At 39.6% G+C, this 20,765-nt stretch overlaps 1 protein-coding gene across 2 annotated transcripts in view; it reads left to right on the top strand.

The window, feature by feature from the left end:
• LOC112405917 (uncharacterized) overlaps nt 1–19,652 on the top strand; it is a 38,433-nt gene extending 18,781 nt beyond the window's left edge. Inside the window, exons 5-10 of one of the 2 annotated variants that reach the window (XM_024754547.1) lie at nt 3,401–3,497; nt 5,930–5,992; nt 9,167–9,267; nt 13,902–14,017; nt 16,545–16,683; nt 19,272–19,652. In XM_024754547.1, coding sequence (XP_024610315.1) covers nt 3,401–3,497; nt 5,930–5,992; nt 9,167–9,267; nt 13,902–14,017; nt 16,545–16,683; nt 19,272–19,466 — 711 coding nt within the window. In that variant the 3' untranslated portion in view covers nt 19,467–19,652. The remainder of the gene's footprint in view (nt 1–3,400; nt 3,498–5,929; nt 5,993–9,166; nt 9,268–13,901; nt 14,018–16,544; nt 16,684–19,271) is intronic. The other variant, XM_024754545.1, reaches the window with a different exon arrangement.
• The last annotated feature ends 1,113 nt before the right edge of the window (nt 19,653–20,765 follow it).

Below are 20,765 nucleotides of genomic sequence, written 5' to 3'. Positions count from 1 at the left end.
TCTACAATTATTGCTTTGTTTTGGGTTAAATATTTTCTAGTATACCGTTTAAATGCCCATGTCATTTCTTTGACTATATCTTTTGAATTATTTTCTTAATGTTTATAGCAAGGATTACAATTACCATCTTAATTTGTGACAATCTGGTTCAAACTAAAACTAACTTAATTTCAATAGTATTCAAAAATTTACTCCAGTATATTTCTTTCTACCCCTCCTTTATACCATTACTGTCATATAAATTACATCGTTATATATTATAAAACCTGTAATTCAATTTTATAATTCTTGCTTTATGTTATTGTCTCTTAAAATAGATGAAGAAGAAATAGATTACAAACAAATACATATTTATTCTCGTATATTTTCCTGTGAGGTTACATTTACCAGTGTTCTTTATTTCTTCATGTGGATTCAAATTACCGTCTAGTGTCCTTCTCAGACTGAAGGAATCCCTTTAGCAATTCTTGCAGGATAGATCTGCTAATGACAGATTCCCTCAGAGTTTATCTGGGAATGTCTTCATTTCTCCTCCATTGTAAGGAAGAGTTTAGTTGAGTATAGAATTCTTGGTTAACAGTCTTTTTCTTTCAACACTTTGAGATGTCATTCCACTGTTTCCATGGTTTCTGATGAGAAATCAGCTTTAATCTTATTAAAGATCCTTTGTACATAATGTCATTTTTCTCTTACTATTGATATTTTCAAGATTTTCTTTTTGTCTTTGACTTTCATCAGTTTGACTGTGACATGTCTAAGTGTGGCTCTCTGTGAATAAGTTCTACTTGGAGTTTGTTGAGCTTCATGGATGTATGGGTTAATATTTTACATTATATTTGGGAAGTTTTTGGCAATTATTTCTTCAGTATTTTTTCTGCTCCTTTCTCTTTCTCCTTTTCCTGTGGAACTCACATTATGTGAATGTAGGTATGTTTGATGGTGTCTCACAGGCATCTGAGGCTTTGTTCATTTTATCTTGTTCTTTTTTCTTCTCCTGAAGCTGAATAATCTCTATTGGTCTATCTTTAGGTTCACTGATTATTTCTTCTGCTAGCTCATATCTGTGGTTGAGCCCCTATGGTGAATTGTTCATGTAATTTTTGTCCTTTTTAACTCCAGAACTTCAATTTTTTTCTATTTTTATTTCTCTTTATTGGTACTATTTAATGAAACATCATTTTCACACTTTCCTTTAATTCTCTAGACGTCATTCCATTAATTTTTAAAACATATTTACAATAGCTAATTTAAAGTCTGTGTCTACTAAGTCCCAAATCTGGGCTTTCTCAGGAGCATTTTCTCTTGGCTGCTTTTTTGCTTCCTGTTAGTGGCATACTTTCCTGTTTCTTTACATGTCTCATGACTTTTTGTAGAAAACTATACAGTTAAATAATGTATCATAATAACTCTAGGGTCAGATAGGTATTTATTTTGTTGCTAGGTTTTTGTAATTGTTTTTCTTGTTGCTACTTACTTGCTTACTGACTTTTCTGAGCTAATTCTGTAGATTCTGTATTGTTTCCAGTGTATGGACACTTAAGTCCTCTGGTGGCATTTTTTTTTTTTCAGTTCTTTTATTATTTATTTTAGGAGTCATCCTGTGTCAGTACAATTTAGTGGTCAGCCAATGACTGGTTAGAAAAGTTTCTTAAATGCCTTGTCTGTATGTCTTCCACCCTTTTTATCCCTTTCCACGAGAGGATCTATGTGAGAAGGCATGCCTTCAAACTTGTTGCAGTTTATAAGACAGCCTTAGCTTTTACTTCCTGTTTGTGCAGGGTTTCAAGGTCAGCCACTAGTGAGTTATTGGGAGCTTCTCTTTTCCCAGGTCTTTCTTGGGTCACCTTTTACACCCTAAGAATATGTCAGAGCTTTTCAAAATTTCAAAATCTCGTTCTCCAAGATTTCCTTTAAATTCCTAGTCAGGTTCTTGGTTTACCCACCTGAAATCATAGCCGTAGGTAGCTGCCATATTGCCACCCATTTACTATTGTTTTGATAGTACTCTGGGGATAGGTGTTTTTTTTTTTCCTCCCATGAGCTGAGCTCTGAGTCCAATCAAATACCTACGGCACTCTGGGAATAGAGATTTTTCCGGGAAGCTGCTTGTTCGGACAAAATACTGACTGTGCTCTGGGGATGATGCCTTTAATGTAGCTCTAAAAGAGTTCTGTCCTTTCTGTTGGCTATCAGGCTGCCAATTTTTTGCAGCTCTGGTGCCACTAAGCTGGGGAGAAAGGCGGGTGGGAATAGCCTCAAGCTAAAATGTTAGAGACACCACTGTCTTACCGAGGTTCAGTAGTTTCTCTTAGACAATTTTCAGTTTTTTTTCTGTGGCTTTGGTTAATTTTCCGAGTTTTGAAATGGTTGGTTTTAGTTGTTTTGCCGGTATTTGTATTGTTTTTGTGGGACAGTTTGTGAAGGTTCTTGTCCTACCATTCCGGAAGTCTGTCTCCAGGATTCTGTATAAGTTACAGAATAATGGCAAAGCAAAGAAACAAAAAAGGAGCCTCTTAAAGAGAAATGTTACCCTTTTCCTTCCAGCTTTGTCTTTTTCTGTATCCCTGTCTTGTCTTCTGTACTGTCTTCCAACCTCCCTATGGCGTTCTCTCTGTGATGGTTTAGTGTAGTGAGGAGAGTCTTGGCTTCGGAACTTGAGCACACCCGGATTCCATTTCTAGCTCTGCAACAGTAAGCAAGATACTGACTTTCCTTCGGTCTCAGTTTCCTCATATAAATTGGTGATACTCATAGAATCACAATAAAGATTAAATGAGAAAACTTTTAATGAGCTTATTCCAGACCTGTACATACTAGGTGCACAATAAATTAGTAATATAATATACAATGTATTATTTATTCGGTTCTCTCATTTCATCCCTTTTTACTGACCTATCTTAATGAGTTTTGGTGTAAAAATAGTAATTAATGGGTTTAGGAAAGTAACTTATAGAAGAAAGATAATGAAAAGAGAATTATGTCTTTTCTTTGTTGTGTGATCTTAAGCAAATTATTTAGCCACTTTGAGCCTTAGCGTCCTCACCTTTTAAATGAGAATACTAGTATGTGCCTCTGATATGTTAGGGCCTTGCTTTGAGAATCAAATGAGGAGGCTTTGCACCATGCACTGTCTGCAAACGTACAGTAGTCTCTAGTTTGTGAAGATAAGTGTCTGGTTCTTGGATTAGATTCATGGGATTAAGTTTGCTTTTTTTTTCTTCTCAAAAAACATAAACATAGAATGTAAAATAAGTTGCTTATTATTTGTGGCACCATTTCCCCCCATCTTTTGAGTTAGATAAGTATTTTGCCATATTTATCCATTATGTGGCAAATGACATTTATTGTTCATAGGCTTTGGATTTAATATTTTCATTTAATTGTTCACTTTGTGATTTAGGCTAAAATAGAAGAAAAGGCCATTTGTGAATGCTGTAGCCGTCGAAATATGTATGTGAACATAGCAAGAAATACTCTGAAGAAGCTGAGAGACCAAGGTAATGTCTTTTCAATTAAGTGATAAGATAAAAAGTTGTGATTAACACCTGACACTGAATGTGTTTTCTTCATTAACAGGGTTGTTTTTAGATATTCAATGAAATGTATGTTTTAAATGTTCTGTTGAATCAAACGTGCAGGCGGCATTTTTTTGTTGAAAGTAACAAGTTAGCCTTGAACTTAGATGTAAATATAACTTCACTGAAGGAGGTTGTCAGTGATATATTGAAATTTGATTTCTGGTTATAAAGTAATTCACCTCCATGTGGAATAGTATCAGTACTTCTCAACTTTTTAAAAATCAGTATTGTCCCCCTAATAAACCTATTTTTTCTACCTCCTTCACCCCCAGTAAAATGAAGTACTGAGGGATAATATTTTATCAGTTAAATTGGGTTTTGTAGAGCCACATACTATTGTAATATCTAAGATTTTTTTCACTCTTCAAGAGCCAATTTTACTACTCTGGGGGCAGTACCACCCCAGCTGAGAATACGTGGCATGAGTTCAAATAATACACGGCATGTGGGATCCTCCCGGACCGGGACACGAACCCGCGTCCCCTGCATCGGCAGGCGGACTCTCAACCACTGCACCACCAGGGAAGCCCCAGAAAAACATCTTTTAAAAAAACAGTCAAAGACAACTATCTTCCAGATCTCTTATATAGACCCTCCTTTACATGACTACTGAGATATATGTAATATTCATGAATACAATCATTTTATATACAGTGTGTCTAACTTTTTTTACTCAGTAAGGTATCATAGAAGTCTTTTGTCAGTTAACCTGGAATCCACGTTCATATCTAGATCTGTATGATACTTTTTAAAGACTGCATGAAATTCTGTTGTATAGAACCTGTACTATACATATTCCATTATATGGAATCTCTAATGTAGATGAACTAAATGCCTTTGGGTATTTAGATTGCTTACATTTTTTGAGTATAAATTCTGTGATAAATATGTGTGAGGATGTTAACACATTAACATTTACTTAAACCCGAGCATATGTATCTTTAGCATAAATTCCTATACACAGAGAAGCTAGCAGAAAGGGTCTGCATGTTTAAAATTGGTAAATATTGTTGTTTTTTAAATTTTTATTTATTTATTTATTTATTTTTGGCTGCGTTGGGTCTTCATTGCTGCGCGAGGGCTTTTCTCTAGTTGCGGCAAGTGGGGGCTACTCTTCGTTGCAGTGTATGGGCTTCTTATCGCGGTGGCTTCTCTTGTTGCAGAGCACAGGCCCCAGGTGCATGGGCTTCAATAGTTGTGGCACGCAGGCTCAGTAGTTGTGGCTCACGGGCTCTAGAGCACAGGCTCAGTAATTATGGCACACGGGCTTAGTTGCTCTGCGGCATGTGGGATCTTCCCGGACCAGGACTCGAACCCGTGTCCCCTGCATTGGCAGGCAGATTCTTAACCACTGCGCCACCAGGGAAGCCCTGGCAAATATTGTTAACTACCCCAAAAAGGGTTTGTCCATTTACATCGCCCACTAATGGTGGAGTATGTGGTTTTTCTCACACCCTGCCAAACTTTCTTATTTATCCTATTTCAGAGTGTGAAGGTATATTAAAAAAAAAAAGTTATTTTAATATCTTTGATTGCTACGAAGTTGAAGATGTTTATTTCTCTCTCTTTTTAAATTTGCTCTTTGTATCCTTCTGCCCCCGCCTTTATAAATTGTCCTATTCATTTGGGACAGCCTTTTACATATTCTCTTTTAATAATACTGCAGATATTTTCTTCAGTTTGTCACTTGTGCATCAGCCTTATTTATAATTTTTTTTAATAATATAGAGGTTATTTTCAAAGTGTAATCAACCTCTTTTTTATTGGTTTCTGGGTTTTGTGTCCTGCTTTGAAAGTCTGTTCCATTCTCAAGAATGTAAAAACTGTTCATCTGTGATTCCTTTATGGCATTTTTTTTTTTTAATGTACAGCACTTTAAGTAGACTTAAATACATGTATTAAAATATACGAGATCTCTTAGATTAGTATTTTCATGGCATTCTACCTTCCCCCCCCTTTTTCTCATATTAAATATAGCACGTAGAAATAGAACATGCAGGTCTAAGTACATATTTTAAATATTCCCAAAGAAAATAGAAATGGTTTGCAAGCTGTTACAGTTGTGGTAAATGATGGTATGAAACTCAGTGACTCAAATTTAGACACACTCTATCCAGTAGTCAAAATGTATTAGTTTTAGCAAATGTGAAATCCTGATCTTTTTAGTAGTTGAGTAGATATGACTTTTTCCCAGTTTGGAACTGGTTATGAAGATGTTTGCCCTCACAGGTTGGGTGGATGTTTTAAAATTAAAAAAAATTTTTATACTGTAGACCTTTTTATGTTCTGTATGTTTTCATGAAGTAGATAAAAATAGTTCATCTCAGGAGAAAAGTTCTTATATGTTTTAGATGTGTCTGGAAGCAGTAACAACAATAAGACAACTGGATTGAAAAAGAATGAAAAGAAAAACGGTAAGCTTACTGTGATAACGATAGGCCTTGCAGTTGTGACCTTAAAGGGGAAGTAAATTTGGTAGACTGCAGCTATTAAACTCTTGTGTTTGTGAAGGATCAGCTGCATACTTTGTACATGTGCTGTCCTTTTTAAAAACTTGTATAAATTGGAGATGAAAAGATGGGCTTTGATTTAAGTAATATTTGGATAGAATTCTCAACTTTTTTTTTCTTTTGGTAGTTAACGTATGTCTAGTCAGCAAGAGTAGTGCTGTTCAAATTTTCAAACTCTACCTGCAATGGCATTGCCTGGAAATCTTGTTAAAAATGCAGATTCTGATTCAGTAGGTCTGGGTACAGCCTCAAAGTCTGAATTTATAACAAGAAAGAAGGTAGAGAAAAGAATTTGGTTGTATTTTGAATAAAACCAGATGGTTGTGCTTCTCTTTAAAGAAAAAAAAAGCCTTGGGCTTCCCTGGTGGCGCAGTGGTTGAGAGTCTGCCTGCTGATGCAGGGGACGCGGGTTCGTGCCCCGGTCCGGGAGGATCCCACATGCCGCAGAGCGGCTGGGCCCGTGCGCCATGGCCGCTGAGCCTGCGCGTCTGGAGCCTGTGCTCCGCAACAGGAGAGGCCACAACAGTGAGAGGCCCGTGTACCAGAAAAAAAAAAAAAAAAGCCTCATGTAAGAATTGAAACAACGTAGATGCTTTTAGAATCTAGTAATACTTCTCATAACACAGTTTTTCGTTTTACAAAAGAGTTTGCTAAAGCATGTCTAGTAAATTCTGCTAAAGTAATAAATTAGAGAAACTTTCTCGAGAGCTCATTAGAGTGAGGGGATCTGGGACTGGGTTACTGGTGTTGGGAAGAGATCCTTGAGCTATCTTGCCTTTGTGAGAGTCATCAGGGTTCCCATTGTCTCCTGCTTGTAAGCTTTTGTACTTTTCTTATCTGAGTGAGTATTAAGAATTGTTACGCAAGATGTCGAGCCAGAAGGCCTGGGTTTGTGTATCAACTGTGCTGTGTGACTTTGGTCATATGTCCTTACTTTTCTGAGTCTCATCTAACTCATCTGTAAAAATGAAGTCAGTTCACTTGCCATTCTGGCTTAATGTAAAGTTTAAATCAACATGCTTAGAACAGGTTTCGGCCTGCTTAATATGCACCAGCTATTACTGATATAATTTTAACTTTCCCATCTCTCACCCAAAGCTTAGGACATCACGTGGTCCAGGGAACAATATTGATTTGTTGTGGCTGTTATTGAAGGACACGAACACTTGGATTCTTTTAGACTACTGTCTTACTTAATGTTAATCAGAATCCTAGCATTTCATAAAAGGGTTAGTAGACTCTAACCCTACCACTACTTAAAAAGGGAAAAAAAGCAATTTAAATTTTATTGGACAGCGTTTCTTTTTCTCTTAGTGCTCACAGGAATTATTCTTTACAGACGTCTTAAAGGCTCCCTTCTAACTGAAGCACAGTTCTGTGAAAATAACTACCCCCAACGCAACCCTGTCAAACCAGGAAATATTCTTTTAAACCCAGGCATGACAAAAACTCTTGTAAATGATCGTAAGTATATGTGTCCAAAAATTAGCCTTTCTACACGCTAAGACTGGAGCCCTAAAAGTCCCAGTGTTCTGGGACTTCCCTGGTGGTCCAGTGGCTAAGACTCTGCGCTTCCAATGCAGGGGGTCCAGGTTTGATCCCTGGTCAGGGAACTAGAGCCCATGTGCCACAACTAAGACCCAGCACAGCCAAAAAAATAAATATGAAAAATAAAAGTCCCAGTGTTCTGACATTTTCTAACGGAAACAAGATTTGTGGCCAGCCATGGCCACAAATGATGGCTGCATCATTAGGCTACAGGTAAAAACATTGTTGCATCTCATTTTCTTTCCCTTTCCATTTCATTTTATTCCCAGTATCTAAGTGCTTTATTTATGTAATCAGTTTTATTAAATCTTAGCAGCCATTTCAGGTAAGTACTGTTACCACCTCCATTTATACAAATGAAGAAACTAAGGTTCAGAGAGGTCAAATAATTTATCAAAGGTCACTCAGAAAATAAGTGGTAGAGCCAGGATTTGAACCCAAGGAGTCTGACTCTGGAGCTTCTGCTTTTACCCCTAGACATATGTGGGCAGTGCTGTGTTCCGTATACTTCATACCCTTTCACTAGGAATTCTTATAAAAAGACTTCCAATTAGTCTTCTCATTTTGCATTTTCTCCGAATACTGGGCATAGTTAGTTAATATATTTATCCCACTCCCTCTCCCCCCAGAAAAGAGATAGCAAGAGGATATTTAACGTTAACACAACTGTCAAATGTTAGTTCCATCAGGGTTTGAAATGCAGTTATAGAAATATTTTTCATTGGCTAGAAGATATTTAGCTTCAAACTCTTGTATCTTTAGAACTTCCCTCTTGGGATTATTTTCGCCATTTGCTTTACCTTCCTTTAAATCCTCTCATTGGAGGGCAGTACACTTAACAGTTAAGAACCGGGGCTCTGAAGGAGAAAGGCAAATCTGGGTCTGGGTGCTGGGTAAGTCATGAGTCACTCTCCCAGGGTCAGCTTCCCCACTCTGAACAATGAGATGATGGTAGCTGCCCCAGCAGTAGCTATGAGAATCCGTTAAAATAGTGCATCTGAAGTGCTTGGTGCAGCGCCTGCCTCGTCATCGCATAACAGACACCCAAATAAAAGAGTTGCTGTCATCATCGTCATCAGAGCCAGTTTGAGGGTCATTAATAAAAACAAGTGTTCATAAACGGGGCTAGTGAAAAGCCCAGATACACTCTCAGTGACAATAAACAGATCTCTGTGTATCTAAAAGGAAGACATGGGTCCTAATTCAGGAGTTACTATGCACTAGAGTAGATGACAGATCAAGTTGGTGACAGTCAACTTGTGGTGCTAAAACCACAATTACCTGGCGTTGGGCTGACTCTGGAAGCAGGTGGGAGAATGCCTGTTTGAGCAGTGGCAGCCCTGATGCAGGAAGCAGCTCACCTGCACGTACTCCTTTGCATAATTCTGTTCCTTTTCCTGTTACTCGGAGATCACACTGAGTCTGTGCTCACGACAGGATCAGGAATGCAAAGGCAAGTCTCTGCATGCAGGTCCTTATTTCCCGCCCCGCATCTCTTCATGAATAACTCTACTTCATGTTCTGTTTTAGCTTCTAGGAAGATGTGCTCTCGATGTGGGAAGATCTATGGCGTGACTCCTGCAGGCAAACACAGCAGCGTAGAGGAATGTCACTACCACTTTGGCCGACTGGTGAGTCATAAAGGCAGGTATCTGGTCATTCCATTTCATTTACTTGAAGAGCTGGTGCCAAAGCGGTGGGGAGAAAAGTGGAATAAAGTATTCAGTTCAATGTGTATTTGTTAAATACAGTCCAGTAAAGGGAAACTGTATTGATTCAAAAGTTTCCATTACAAACACTTACTCCCGACCATCACTTCTTAACTTTGGAGCTCGCTGGCTCAAGAAGTATGGCTGTGATGATTCTTCCGCCTGTTTAAGACCTCAGGTCAATCAGCTACCTCCTGACTTCACCTGCTTTTCACAGGCCAACGTTAGAATAATTGCTTACGGCTCCAGTTCCTTGGCCCCTGCCCTGCACTGAGCAAGGATGAACAACTGCTTCCTCTCCCCCAGCCCAGCCCCCATTTCTTCTCCAGCACAGTAAATTCTCTACAGTCAACTCAGATGGTTCTTTTCCCTACTCAGACCAAAAAACCTGGGTGCAGTCATCGCTCTCTCCCCTCGGTGCACACCCCCCCATTCAAGGCCTTTGTTTTGTTTTTCCCTTTTTCTTTTTTTCTGCCTATGCCAGCGCCCTTAGTTCCCCCACCAAGGATTGAATCCGGGCCATGGCATTGAGGGCACCGAGTCCTAACCACTGGACCGCCAGGGAACTCCCTGGTGCGCCCTTTCATCTCAGCAGTGTCCAAGTCCCATTTGTTCTGTTACCTCCAAAGTGTCTCTTCTCCACCTCTGCTGCGCCCCACCAGGGCCACAAGACCCTTATCTCCTTCCCAAGCTACTGCAGCATCCTTCCAGTCTTAACGCTCCCTCGCCCCAAGCTACTTCTCACCCAACAACTCCCAGAATAATTTTTAAATCACAGTTCTGTTTACATCACTCCCCTGCTATAATGAAAATTCTTCAATAACTTTGTCAACCCTGCCGAATTTGGCCTCTGCCCACTATCTCGTACCCTTTCCACAGTTTCTTTCCTATCACACTGGCCAACTTTCTGGAGTCTTCTAACCTGCTGTCTCCTTTTCACATAGCTGGTTCCTTCTCATCTTTTAGGTCTCTGCTTAAATGTGACCTACTCAAGGTTCTTTCGCGACCCCGTGATCTAAAATAGGTCCTCCCTCTTCTATCACAACCTTTGAGGGCCTTTGACTGTCACTGCCTTTGACAGCACCCAACTGCATTTTGTAACGATTTAGTGGTTTATCTGCCATCTTCAAAAGACTGCAAGCTCTTGGAGGGACCGAATGTTTCCCCAGCACTTGGCATGGTACCTAACGCAAACAGGCTGTCAATATCTGTGTGGATAGATGGGTGAACAGATGAATTATTTATGTAGATATGGAAATGAATATGAAAAAGCTATTATAATAAATGCTATGAAGAAAATAAAGCAGAGCAGAGGAAGTAGAGAGGAACAGTGAATGTGATTGAATTATAGAATAAATGTAAGAATAATGGATCAGTAGTAAAGTAAATCAGACAAGTTTGACTTAAGTGTTTAGGGCTTAGTTTTAGTGGGTGGGGAGACTGTAAATTCCAAAAGGGAAGAAAATAGGAAGACACTGAAGGAGAATAAAAGTAGTAGATTAACTACTGTGTGGAATGACTAGACAACACAGCATAATGAACAGAATGGGACTTTGGAGCCGGCGGACCTGAGATTTTGGGCTGTTTCACCACTTCCTTCCTCTGAGACCTTGAGCAGGTTTCGGAAGCTCTCTGAGCTTTTGTTTCCACATTCATAGAATGAGCTTTGTGTCCAGTTTAATGAGCTGACGTGTCCAATTCCTGGCTTCTAACAGATGCTCTGTTAATACCGGTTCTCAGCCTCCCTTTCTCATCACAGGAGAAGGTAAGATAAAGTCGTGAGATGTCAAGATTAGATGGGTAATAGAAGGTTGGTTAAGCAAGAGTCTTCAGTGCCAGCCTAAGAAATCTGCATTTGATCAGCAATGTAGAAGTGAAGCATTTGAGGAAAGTAATGTAATGAAAAATGTGCTTGAGGAAGATTAACCACATTTTATGGGAAAACTGGTGCAAAACCTACTGTAGGCAGAGGGGTTTTTAGGGAACAGTTGGGAGAACATTACCTTGGGCCAGAGGGAAGAAGGGCTTGGGGTAGGTAAGGGTATGGGTGAGATGGAAGATGTGAGAGAGATAAAAGAGAGATGAAGGCTTAGGCTTGTTGCTGTGAAAATGTGCAAAGTGTCTGGCCAAGGTAGTGGAAGAAGAGGGTGTCGGGATTTCAGAGGTCCAGCCAAGGTTGGAGACAACATCTTTGTTACGGTCTCAGTCTACGTAACTGGGTGATGTTCCTCGGGTCAGATGCAGGAAGGGAGAGGGTGGTAGCCGGAGCCCATCATCCAGGGGCTTCAGCACAGAGGGCAGGTCAGGGAGGAGAATATTTTGAAAGGATGGTTGAGGTAGAGTTAAAGCAGGATAAAGAAGTGATATCAGGAGAGGAGCTGAGGGGCCCAGCCACATTATGGGGAAGCAAAGGGAGGAAGGGGAGAAAGGCATTCAAGACACTGGTAATTATAATTCACCTTCCAAGTGCAGCCTCTGAGAACTTGGCTTCTAGGAGTCAATGTTTCCTGTTTGTTACATAATAGCTAGAAAAGCAACCATGCAGAGTTTTAGACTTTACATCAGATCGCTTGCATGGTGCAGTCTTAAAGATCCTTGTGCGTGAGACGCTCTGGGAGTTAGCCACTCCGCCTTGTCAAGCTTGCTTGTTTTGATATTTACTTTTCGTGTGGTTTGCAGTTCTTGGTAGCTCAGAAAGGCGGTACAGCTGTTGTGAAGGTGTCCTTCGATCCCCCGGGTGTCAGGTCGCCAAGGTAGGGCTTGTTCCCCAGAATGCTGCTTGTTTCAGAACCAGAGTTGCTGCCTCCTGCGCAGACCTTGGGGATCCATAAGCATTTGGTGTAATCCACTAATTTTCAGTTGATGAAATTTTTATGAGCTTAGTTGCTCTTGCCAAAACATACAGTAACTTATTTGGCAGCGTTCGTTTCAGCTTCACGTTCAGGACCAAAAAGCAAACCCAGAAGGCTTTGTGAAGACTTTTGTCAAGTTCCCACCCCGCAGCGGGAATCACGGTTGTATTTGCCATGAATTGTGAGGTGGTACGTTGGTGGTATGTTTTGCCTTATTTATGCATGTGTAAGGAACGTTCCCAGGCTCTCTCTCTCAGTCCCACACAGTGCTGCGATGTTGTTCACACATTTTCAGATGAAGCAACTGAAGCTGAAAAGAGTTAAGTGACTTGGTGGGATACCTGCACTTGGTGATGGAGCCAGGAGTTGGCCCACGATCCTCTTTCTTTTACTTATTAATTTTTATTTAGATATAATCACTGCTTGTCCTACTCATTACGTTGCTGAAATTACACGGGTGGAAAATGTTATGAATACTACTGTTATCCCCCAAATCAGCATAAAAGCTTTAATTTTTAATAAGCTATTGTTTTTATAGAGACAGTAAAATATTTATAGGGAGTTACCTTCTTCCATATGAGAATCAATACTAAACAGTAGGGGAAAAACAGAACTTGGAATCATGAGACCTCGGAAGCTCCACTGCTTATCAGCCAAGTCTCCCGGATGCTCCAATATGTAAATTATGAGGTTAATAATAACCCGACGGTGATGGTGAGACTCACATACACTAATATATGGCAAAGTGCTTTGTTTGTGTCAAACATCATGTGAATAGTCATCTTTAACATAACATAAAATTAAATTTTTGTTCCCTGTGGCATATTTGGAAAGCAGGTTTGTGGAGTTGAATTTTAATAGATATAGAAGGGAAGTGTTCAGTTTTTAAGCTTAGATTTTTGTTGTTGTTGTTTTGTTTTGTTTGTTTTTTTGCGGTACACGGGCCTCTCACTGGCGCCACCAGGTAAGCCCTAAGCTTAGATTTTTAACTGCAGACAATGAAAGCTGTTTCTGGCTTAGAAATCAAATGTTTTTTTTTCATTCAACAAGGTTTATAACTGCATTGTTCAATATGGTATCCACTAGCAAACAAACGTGTCGGTATAGAGAACAGAGTAGCAGTTACCAGAGGGGAGGCGGGGGAGGGCAAAATGGGTAAAGGGGGTCAACTGTATGGTGATGAATGAAAACAAAATTTTTGGTGGTGCAGCGTGCTGTAGTGTTTATAGGAGTCAAAATATAATGTTATACACGTGAAACTTGTATGATGTTATAAAACAATGTTACCTCAATAAAAAGTTAAATTAAAATTTTAGTTCGTCAGTCATACTAGCCATATTTCAAATACTCAATCCCCACTTGTGGCTGGTGGCTACCATATTGGACAGGACAGAAATAGAACATTTCATCTTCACAGAAGGTTCTTTTGGATAGCACTGATCTCTAATGAAAATAATTGTAAAGCCTATGCCGAGAAAATGAAATTATTTTTATTAGCAGAAATATTACCAACATTAAGGAAAAAATTAAAGCTTGGAACACCTTTTATATGACCGTCAGATCCACACACTGGCTTTTGTTACCAAAACTGAATGATAGGGTTAGACTGTATATTCCAGTTAGAAATATTCCTTTAAGATATCTAAGATGTTAAAATATGTTTGCCCAATATGATGTTTAAATTTAACATTTCCGTCTTTATAGTGCTATACAGCCAAAGGTTTGGAACTTACTCAAGTGACAGTGGTTGATCCCAGCCTCCAGGTGGGCTATGATACATCTGTGAAACCAGATGAAGAAGTCATTGACTATAACACTAGGTATGCATTATACACAGGGGTTTGTTTTTGAAATTATAGAACATTCAACATGTACTTTGAGTTTTAGCCTAGGTATTTTTATTTGATTCAACTTTAGAGCATGAGTTAACACTGTTTGCTTTTAATTAATTTGTTTATTCAAAACTGTTCATGTTCTGTTGAGTACCTTGCTAAAATTATGCAGACACTGTATTAGGCCCTGAGTAACAACCCGAAATGAGAGATACAGCCTCAGCACTCATGGTGTTTACATGTTGGAATGGTAGGTAGGAGGCTAGAGAGACAGACAAAAATATTGAACAAGTTATTGATTCATTCATTTATTCATTCAATCATTAATCAGTTTCTTCTGAAAATACCATACTGTTCCCATTAGATGAAAATTTCTATAATCCTGTAGACAAGTCACTGAGTATACATAGCTTTGATATAGCATACAGAACACTGGTTCAGTGCAAGTTCTATTTTATTATTATTATTATTAAAGTAGGACATGTTTCTGATCCAAATTCAATGCTAACTTGAGATAGTATGATATAGATGTGCCTTTTATTTTTAAAAACCTCATATAAAATACCCAACAATATCATTGATTAATTGAATTGGATTTCCTAAAGGCACATAAGCCATATGACATGACATATTTATATATTTATTTAAATATATCTATTTAAATATAAAATAGAAGACATTGATCTTATTGTACAATGAAAATTTAGAAGTGTTAATTACTGGTGTGATTGTATTTATTCAATTTTCTTTAACAGATTCTCCAATGGTACTTAATATGACGTGTGTGTGTGTGTATACATGCACACATATATACATACATTTGTATATGTATATATGAACAAATATGACTTGATACACATACACATGTATATTATATGCATTATATACTATAGTACATAGTTTATAGTATTATAGTATATATAGTATACATAATATATATTATATATGTGTACGTCCATAATTTTGGAGCACAGTAAGGCAAGGTGGTCAAGTTAATTAAAAGTTGTTGTGATAAATTTTGAGAATAATTATAAAGAATTCTGATAACAAGTATTTTTTAACCTAAATTTCCTCATGGTTCATAAAAACGGTTGTATACATAAAAACTCAGTAAAAGTTGCTGTTATCAGAAAATGCATTTTGTTACTAATCTCTCTCCTGACCTCATTTGATTTTTTTTCCTACTCATTTTGGCCATATCCTAATAGCCCCATCTATTTTATATTTTACTTTTTTTTTTTCTTTATTGAGCTATAACTGACAAACAAAATTGTACTATATTTAAAGTTACTGTACTCTTATTGGTTCTCGTTCTTCCATGGGTTTAGCGGAATCTTTTCTAACTCCTTTTTGGAACAAGTCAGGAAATGCTTTGCTAATTACTGATACTCATAGCAGCAAAATGAGAACTGAAGGTCTTGCTTTAAAATTAAAAACTTGAATCTTAAAAGAAAAAGTCAAAAGGGGGCTTCCCTGGTGGCACAGTTGTTGAGAGTCCGCCTGCCGATGCAAGGGGACACGGGTTTGTGCCCCGGTCCGGGAAGATCCCACATGCCGCGGAGCGGCTGGGCCCGTGAGCCATGGCTGCTGAGCCTGTGCGTCTGGAGCCTGTTGCTCCGCAACGGGAGAGGTCACAACAGTGAGAGCCCCGCGTACCGCACACACACAAAAAAAGTCAAAAGGATTCAATGCATTGCATTCTTTTAAAATGAACCCAAGTACTCCATCCATGATCATGTCCTCTTAATTCAAATATTTGATTATGCATCACATTCCTTAACTAAGCCAGATGATGGAGCCAGGTATCTTTTGTTTCTTACAGGAGACAGTACTATGAACATACAGCTTACGTTGAAAATACGTTTGCAGTATTTTTATCTCTTTTCTCCTAATTTGCGGTAAAGCGCAGCAGCAGCCACATTTCTGAACACTTACTTTTAGTATGTGCTTCATGAAAACCACTAGGATAGTCAGTTTTCTGCATGTATTTTCACTGTTTGCCTGTATTTTCATTGGGTCCTTATAAGCCATTAAGATTGGTAATTGACCCTACTTTACAGATGAGAAGACTGAAACCAGAAGGCTAAGCAACTTGTTGAAAATCAAATATAATAAGTAAATGGCAGAGTCATAGCATAGCTCAAACTCAGGTTGTCTAGACTCTGCTTATGGCTCCATCTGCTTTTCCATGCTTCTCACATTTCATCTTTAGCTTTGCCTTAATGGGAGATAGACTACTTAACTGTAACTGACAAAACTCAGATTATACAGAGATGAGCGAACTTTATGAACTTGTAATAATGTCTCCCCCTGCCTTACATGATTGATCCAAATTATAAATTTTACTAGGTTACATCAATATAACCTAGTAAAGGGATAGTTGGCAGACATACAATAAGGTCTTTGTTCTGTTCATCCAATGTTTGTCACGTTGAGTCAGTAATGTGTTCTAACTATAACTGATGAAATCTACTTAGTTGTACTCTTACATGCACTGTGTGTCTTCTTGGGATAGGTTTTCTGGTGTGGTTGAAGATGACTTGAAAGACACGAAAACCTCAGTCCGTGATGTGCAAGCCACCTTGTTGAACCTGTTCAGCGCTGACGCTGTACTAATTGGACATAGCTTTGGATGTAGTCTCTATGCACTTAAGGTAAAGAGTTAGAGGCTCATATTCTTATAAAACTGTGTGTGTTAATGCGGTAGTCATTATCATTGTGTTATCACCGACGCTTGATTTGCCCTTTTAGACAAAACAAGATAAGCATCACTGTGCTGATGACTTTGTCCAACTCTGATAAACCAGAAGCAGTATAAGATGCCCAAGTCATTTGGCTAAACAAGATCAGAACGAAAGTCCATTATCAATTGTGATGAAGCCAAAATCGTTCTTTTGACATGGTCTTAGATCATTGTCTTTACTATTCACGTGGGTAAAACTACGTTTATCTAATAGGTTATTATAGTCACGTCCTGGAAGATACTTTTTCATATTAAGTCAGGTAGACTTATAAAGCCTACCTGTAAGGTAGGCTCAAAATCAAATGGCATGTTCATTTTTCTTGGCATGATAGACTTGAAAATCTCCCCCTTAATACTCCAGGTTACAATGGTCTGTTCTTTGCTCCATGTTCTAGAACAGGTGTCAGGACACTATGGTCCATGTTAGCCACCTGTTTCTGCAAATATTTTTATGGAACAGAGCCACCACACCCACTCATGGATGTATTTTCTATCGCTGCTTTCATACTACAGTGGCATTGTTGAGTAGTTATAACAGAAGTGGTATGGCCTGCAAGCCTAAACTATTTATAACTCGGAAGAGAGAGTTTGGTGGCCACCCCCGATCTAGAACAGTGCTCTGCAACAGAACTCTCCGTTCTACGTGTTCACTAACCAATATGGTAGACACTAGCCACATGTGGCCAGTGAGCACTTAAAATGTGTCGAATGTGACCGAGAAAACCATTTTTTCATTTTGTTTACTTAATTTCAATAGTTACATGTGGCTGGTGGCTACCACATCGCACAGTGCAACTCTAGAACTTTGGGGACCTTGACTATTTGTTTCAGCCACCCCTAGGACTTACCTTCATGCCGAGAAGGGCTAGTTCTCCTTTAGTGTAAGAATGTAAGTAAGGCCATTTAATTTTCCTGAGTATCCACCTCTTTCCCTGCAAAGCTGGTACCGTAGTACAGATAGTTGTTTCACACAGCACTGTTGTCTCTGCATGTGACAGATGAGACTGGAATGTGCTTCCACCAGACCCCACCCAAGTGTGAGCAAAGAGAGTTGGGGACGTAAGCTTTCTGTAAGAAAGCTCTTCACAGGGATGGCCTTCTGTCACCTCAGCGACAGCTTGTCTCAGACTCAGTTTCTCACCATGACTTTCCTGTCTCTCATTTTCCAGGAACAGTTCTATTTCACTTGTCTCCCAGACCAGAAAATGTGAAACCACTGTGTTTTTTATTCGTTGGAATCAGTCTGTTTCTTTCACCCAGATTACTCGTAGATTTCTCTATTTTTCTCTATTTCCGCCCGCCCCCCGCCCCCGACCTTCTCTTATGTGCTCAGTATTCTGCAGCCAGGAACCAGTGTCCAGGAGGTGGCCGACACGTTAAAAGTGAGAATTTAAAGCGTTTATGGATGGGGCGTAGTAGGTGCTAAACATTAATCTTCCAACCCCTTTCTTCTTCTTTTTTTTAAATAAGTTTATTTTTTATTCATTTATTTAATTTTTGGCTGCACTGGGTGTTCGTTGCTGCACACGGGCTTTCTCTAGTTGCTGAGAGCGGGGGCTACTCTTTGTTGCGATGCGTGGCCTTCTCATTGCGGTGGCTTCTCTTGTTGTGGAGCATGGGCTCTAGGTGCGCAGGCTCAGTAGTTGTGGCGCACAGGCCCAGTTGCTCGGTGGCATGTGGGATCTTCCTGGACCAGGGCTTGAACCCGTGTCCCCTGCATTGGCAGGCAGACTCCCAACCAGTGCACCACCAGGGAAGCCCCAACCCCTCTCTTCATCAGTCTTTAAATTACTTTTGTCCTGAGGCTAATCTTCTTCAACGCTTTTTCAAAGTACAGCTCTTCTAACAAGGAATCCAAACTGGTACCTGACAGTCTAGGCTCTGTTATCTGACCCCTCTCTTATTGTATCACTATTTCCTACTTTATTAAATATCAGGAAAAACTTACCTTCTTCCATGTGTAAGCAGAGGGGATTTGGACCTAGATGGGACTAATCCTTGTCCATGCTCCCTCCCCAGGGACAGACAAACCACTGAAATGGGACTTGCACTAGAGTGAGGTGTGCCCGCAGCTCCGCTTAGTCACAATGTGGGAGGAGCCTGGCTCACCCTTTACTGCCCCTCACCCCGCCAGTAATTATTGGAACCGCTCTGAGCTCATGCTGCCCCCTGGTGGTGCTCTCTTGGTAGGAACGTGGACTTGGAAGTCAGGCTGCTGAGATTGGATTTCCTTCTACCCTGCTGACTCAGTTAGGCAACTTTCTTAACCTCTCGAAGCCTCAGTTTCCTTGGCTGTAAAAAGGGACAATAACATACCCACCTTGCTAGGTTACTCTGCAGGTTGTAGTGAAATGATGCAAGTTAAGTGCCTAGTGACTGGCCTGTTGTAACTGCTCTTTTGTAGCATAGTTACTACTGCTACAGTACTGTTGCTGCCATCAGCAGTTTGCTTATTCCTTGGGAAGAACGTCTAAAGAGTTTTCCTCTTTCATTTGACAGTTAATTCATACTTCAGTTGTGGACACGACAGTTATGTTTCCTCATCGGCTAGGCTTGCTTCACAAAAGATCCCTTAAAAGTCTAGTGGCCGACTACCTGCGGAGAATCATTCAGGATGATGGTAAGAGCCTGCTTGTTCGTGATAAAAATCGGGGTCCTAAGTCTGACGTGAGTAAATCAGGAGGTTCATGGTAAAGGTCTACTGTTTGAAATGCTGCCCTGTGGGTTCTCTTCTTGGGTAGAGAATCCTAAAGCTTCTGCTTAAGTAAAAAGTGTTCCATGCTCACCGCCTGGTATGGTCCTAGATGTTCCACAGGCATCAAAACAGCAATTAAACTGAGACTGGTGACCGCATCATGGTTCAGCAAGTTGCCTGACCTTGGAATTCATGCATAAAACTTTTGTTGGGGCTTCCCTGGTGGTGCAGTGGTTGAGAGTACGCCTGCCAATGCAGGGGACACGGGTTCGTGCCCCTGTCTGGGAAGGTCCCACATGCCGCGGAACGGCTGGGCCTGTGAGCCATGGCCGCTGAGCCTGCGCGTCTGGAGCCTGTGCTCCGCGACAGGAGAGGCCACAACAGTGAGAGGCCTGCGTACCACAAAAAAAAAAAAAACTTTTGTTGGTGTAGAGATCTAATTCCATTCTAAGTTTTGCTCTGTACCTCCTTTCATATGTGATTTTCGTTAAGCCTAAAGAGATTCTAAAATTGATTGGGTCCAAGTCATCTCACCCAGGGTAAATAGCGTGCGTTGCGTAAGAAGTATAGCTCAAATTCAATAGATTCATGCGTGCACTTGCTCTGTAGTGGATTGGTACAGAGGTTTTGCTCTCAGAACTTTTTTCCTTTCTGGTTTTTCTGATGAAAAATACCCAACATTAAACAAGTTAATCAAATACCACAAGTACAGCCACCAACTATCCTGTTAGTGGCATTGTGATATGCACGAGATACGTGTCCGGCTTGGAATGGAGGTTAGTTACTCTGTACATTTCATGTATACCCACATAGGCCCCACTTTTGCACAAGAGGGAGAAGGAAGTTAATTTTGAGTATGTTAAAATTATGTTATAATGCTGTATGTTTCTACAGGTTCTCCGCTGATCATGTCATTTATTGTACAAAATACAGATTTTACTTTATGGTCTTTACTCTTTCATTCTCTGTCTCTTAGACACTAACCAACACCATCTTGCAGAGAATCTTTAATTTACATTATCTGCTTTGTTAAAAATATTCATCTCTCAAATTCCCAGAAAATGCTCTTATAAAATTTGGAATGTGTTCTACTGAAAACAATCTGGAACCATGGACACAAAAATATTTCACCTAACAACAAAAAATACCCTATGTAAAACAAAATCTTCGAAAAGTTATATAATACCACAGTTCTCTCAGAATAACACAAATAAACAATAATATACCATTTTAGAAGTGTGGTCCATATGATTTTTCTCATTTAATCTCGGACGTCATTTATTATTTTCACCAGAACT

This window comes from Neophocaena asiaeorientalis, unplaced genomic scaffold (genome assembly GCF_003031525.2).
Source record: "Neophocaena asiaeorientalis asiaeorientalis breed wild unplaced genomic scaffold, Neophocaena_asiaeorientalis_V1.1 scaffold379, whole genome shotgun sequence".
NCBI lineage: Eukaryota > Metazoa > Chordata > Mammalia > Artiodactyla > Phocoenidae > Neophocaena > Neophocaena asiaeorientalis.
The sequence above is the reverse complement of the archived record's forward strand: the minus strand, read 5'-3'. Positions and strand labels throughout refer to the sequence as shown.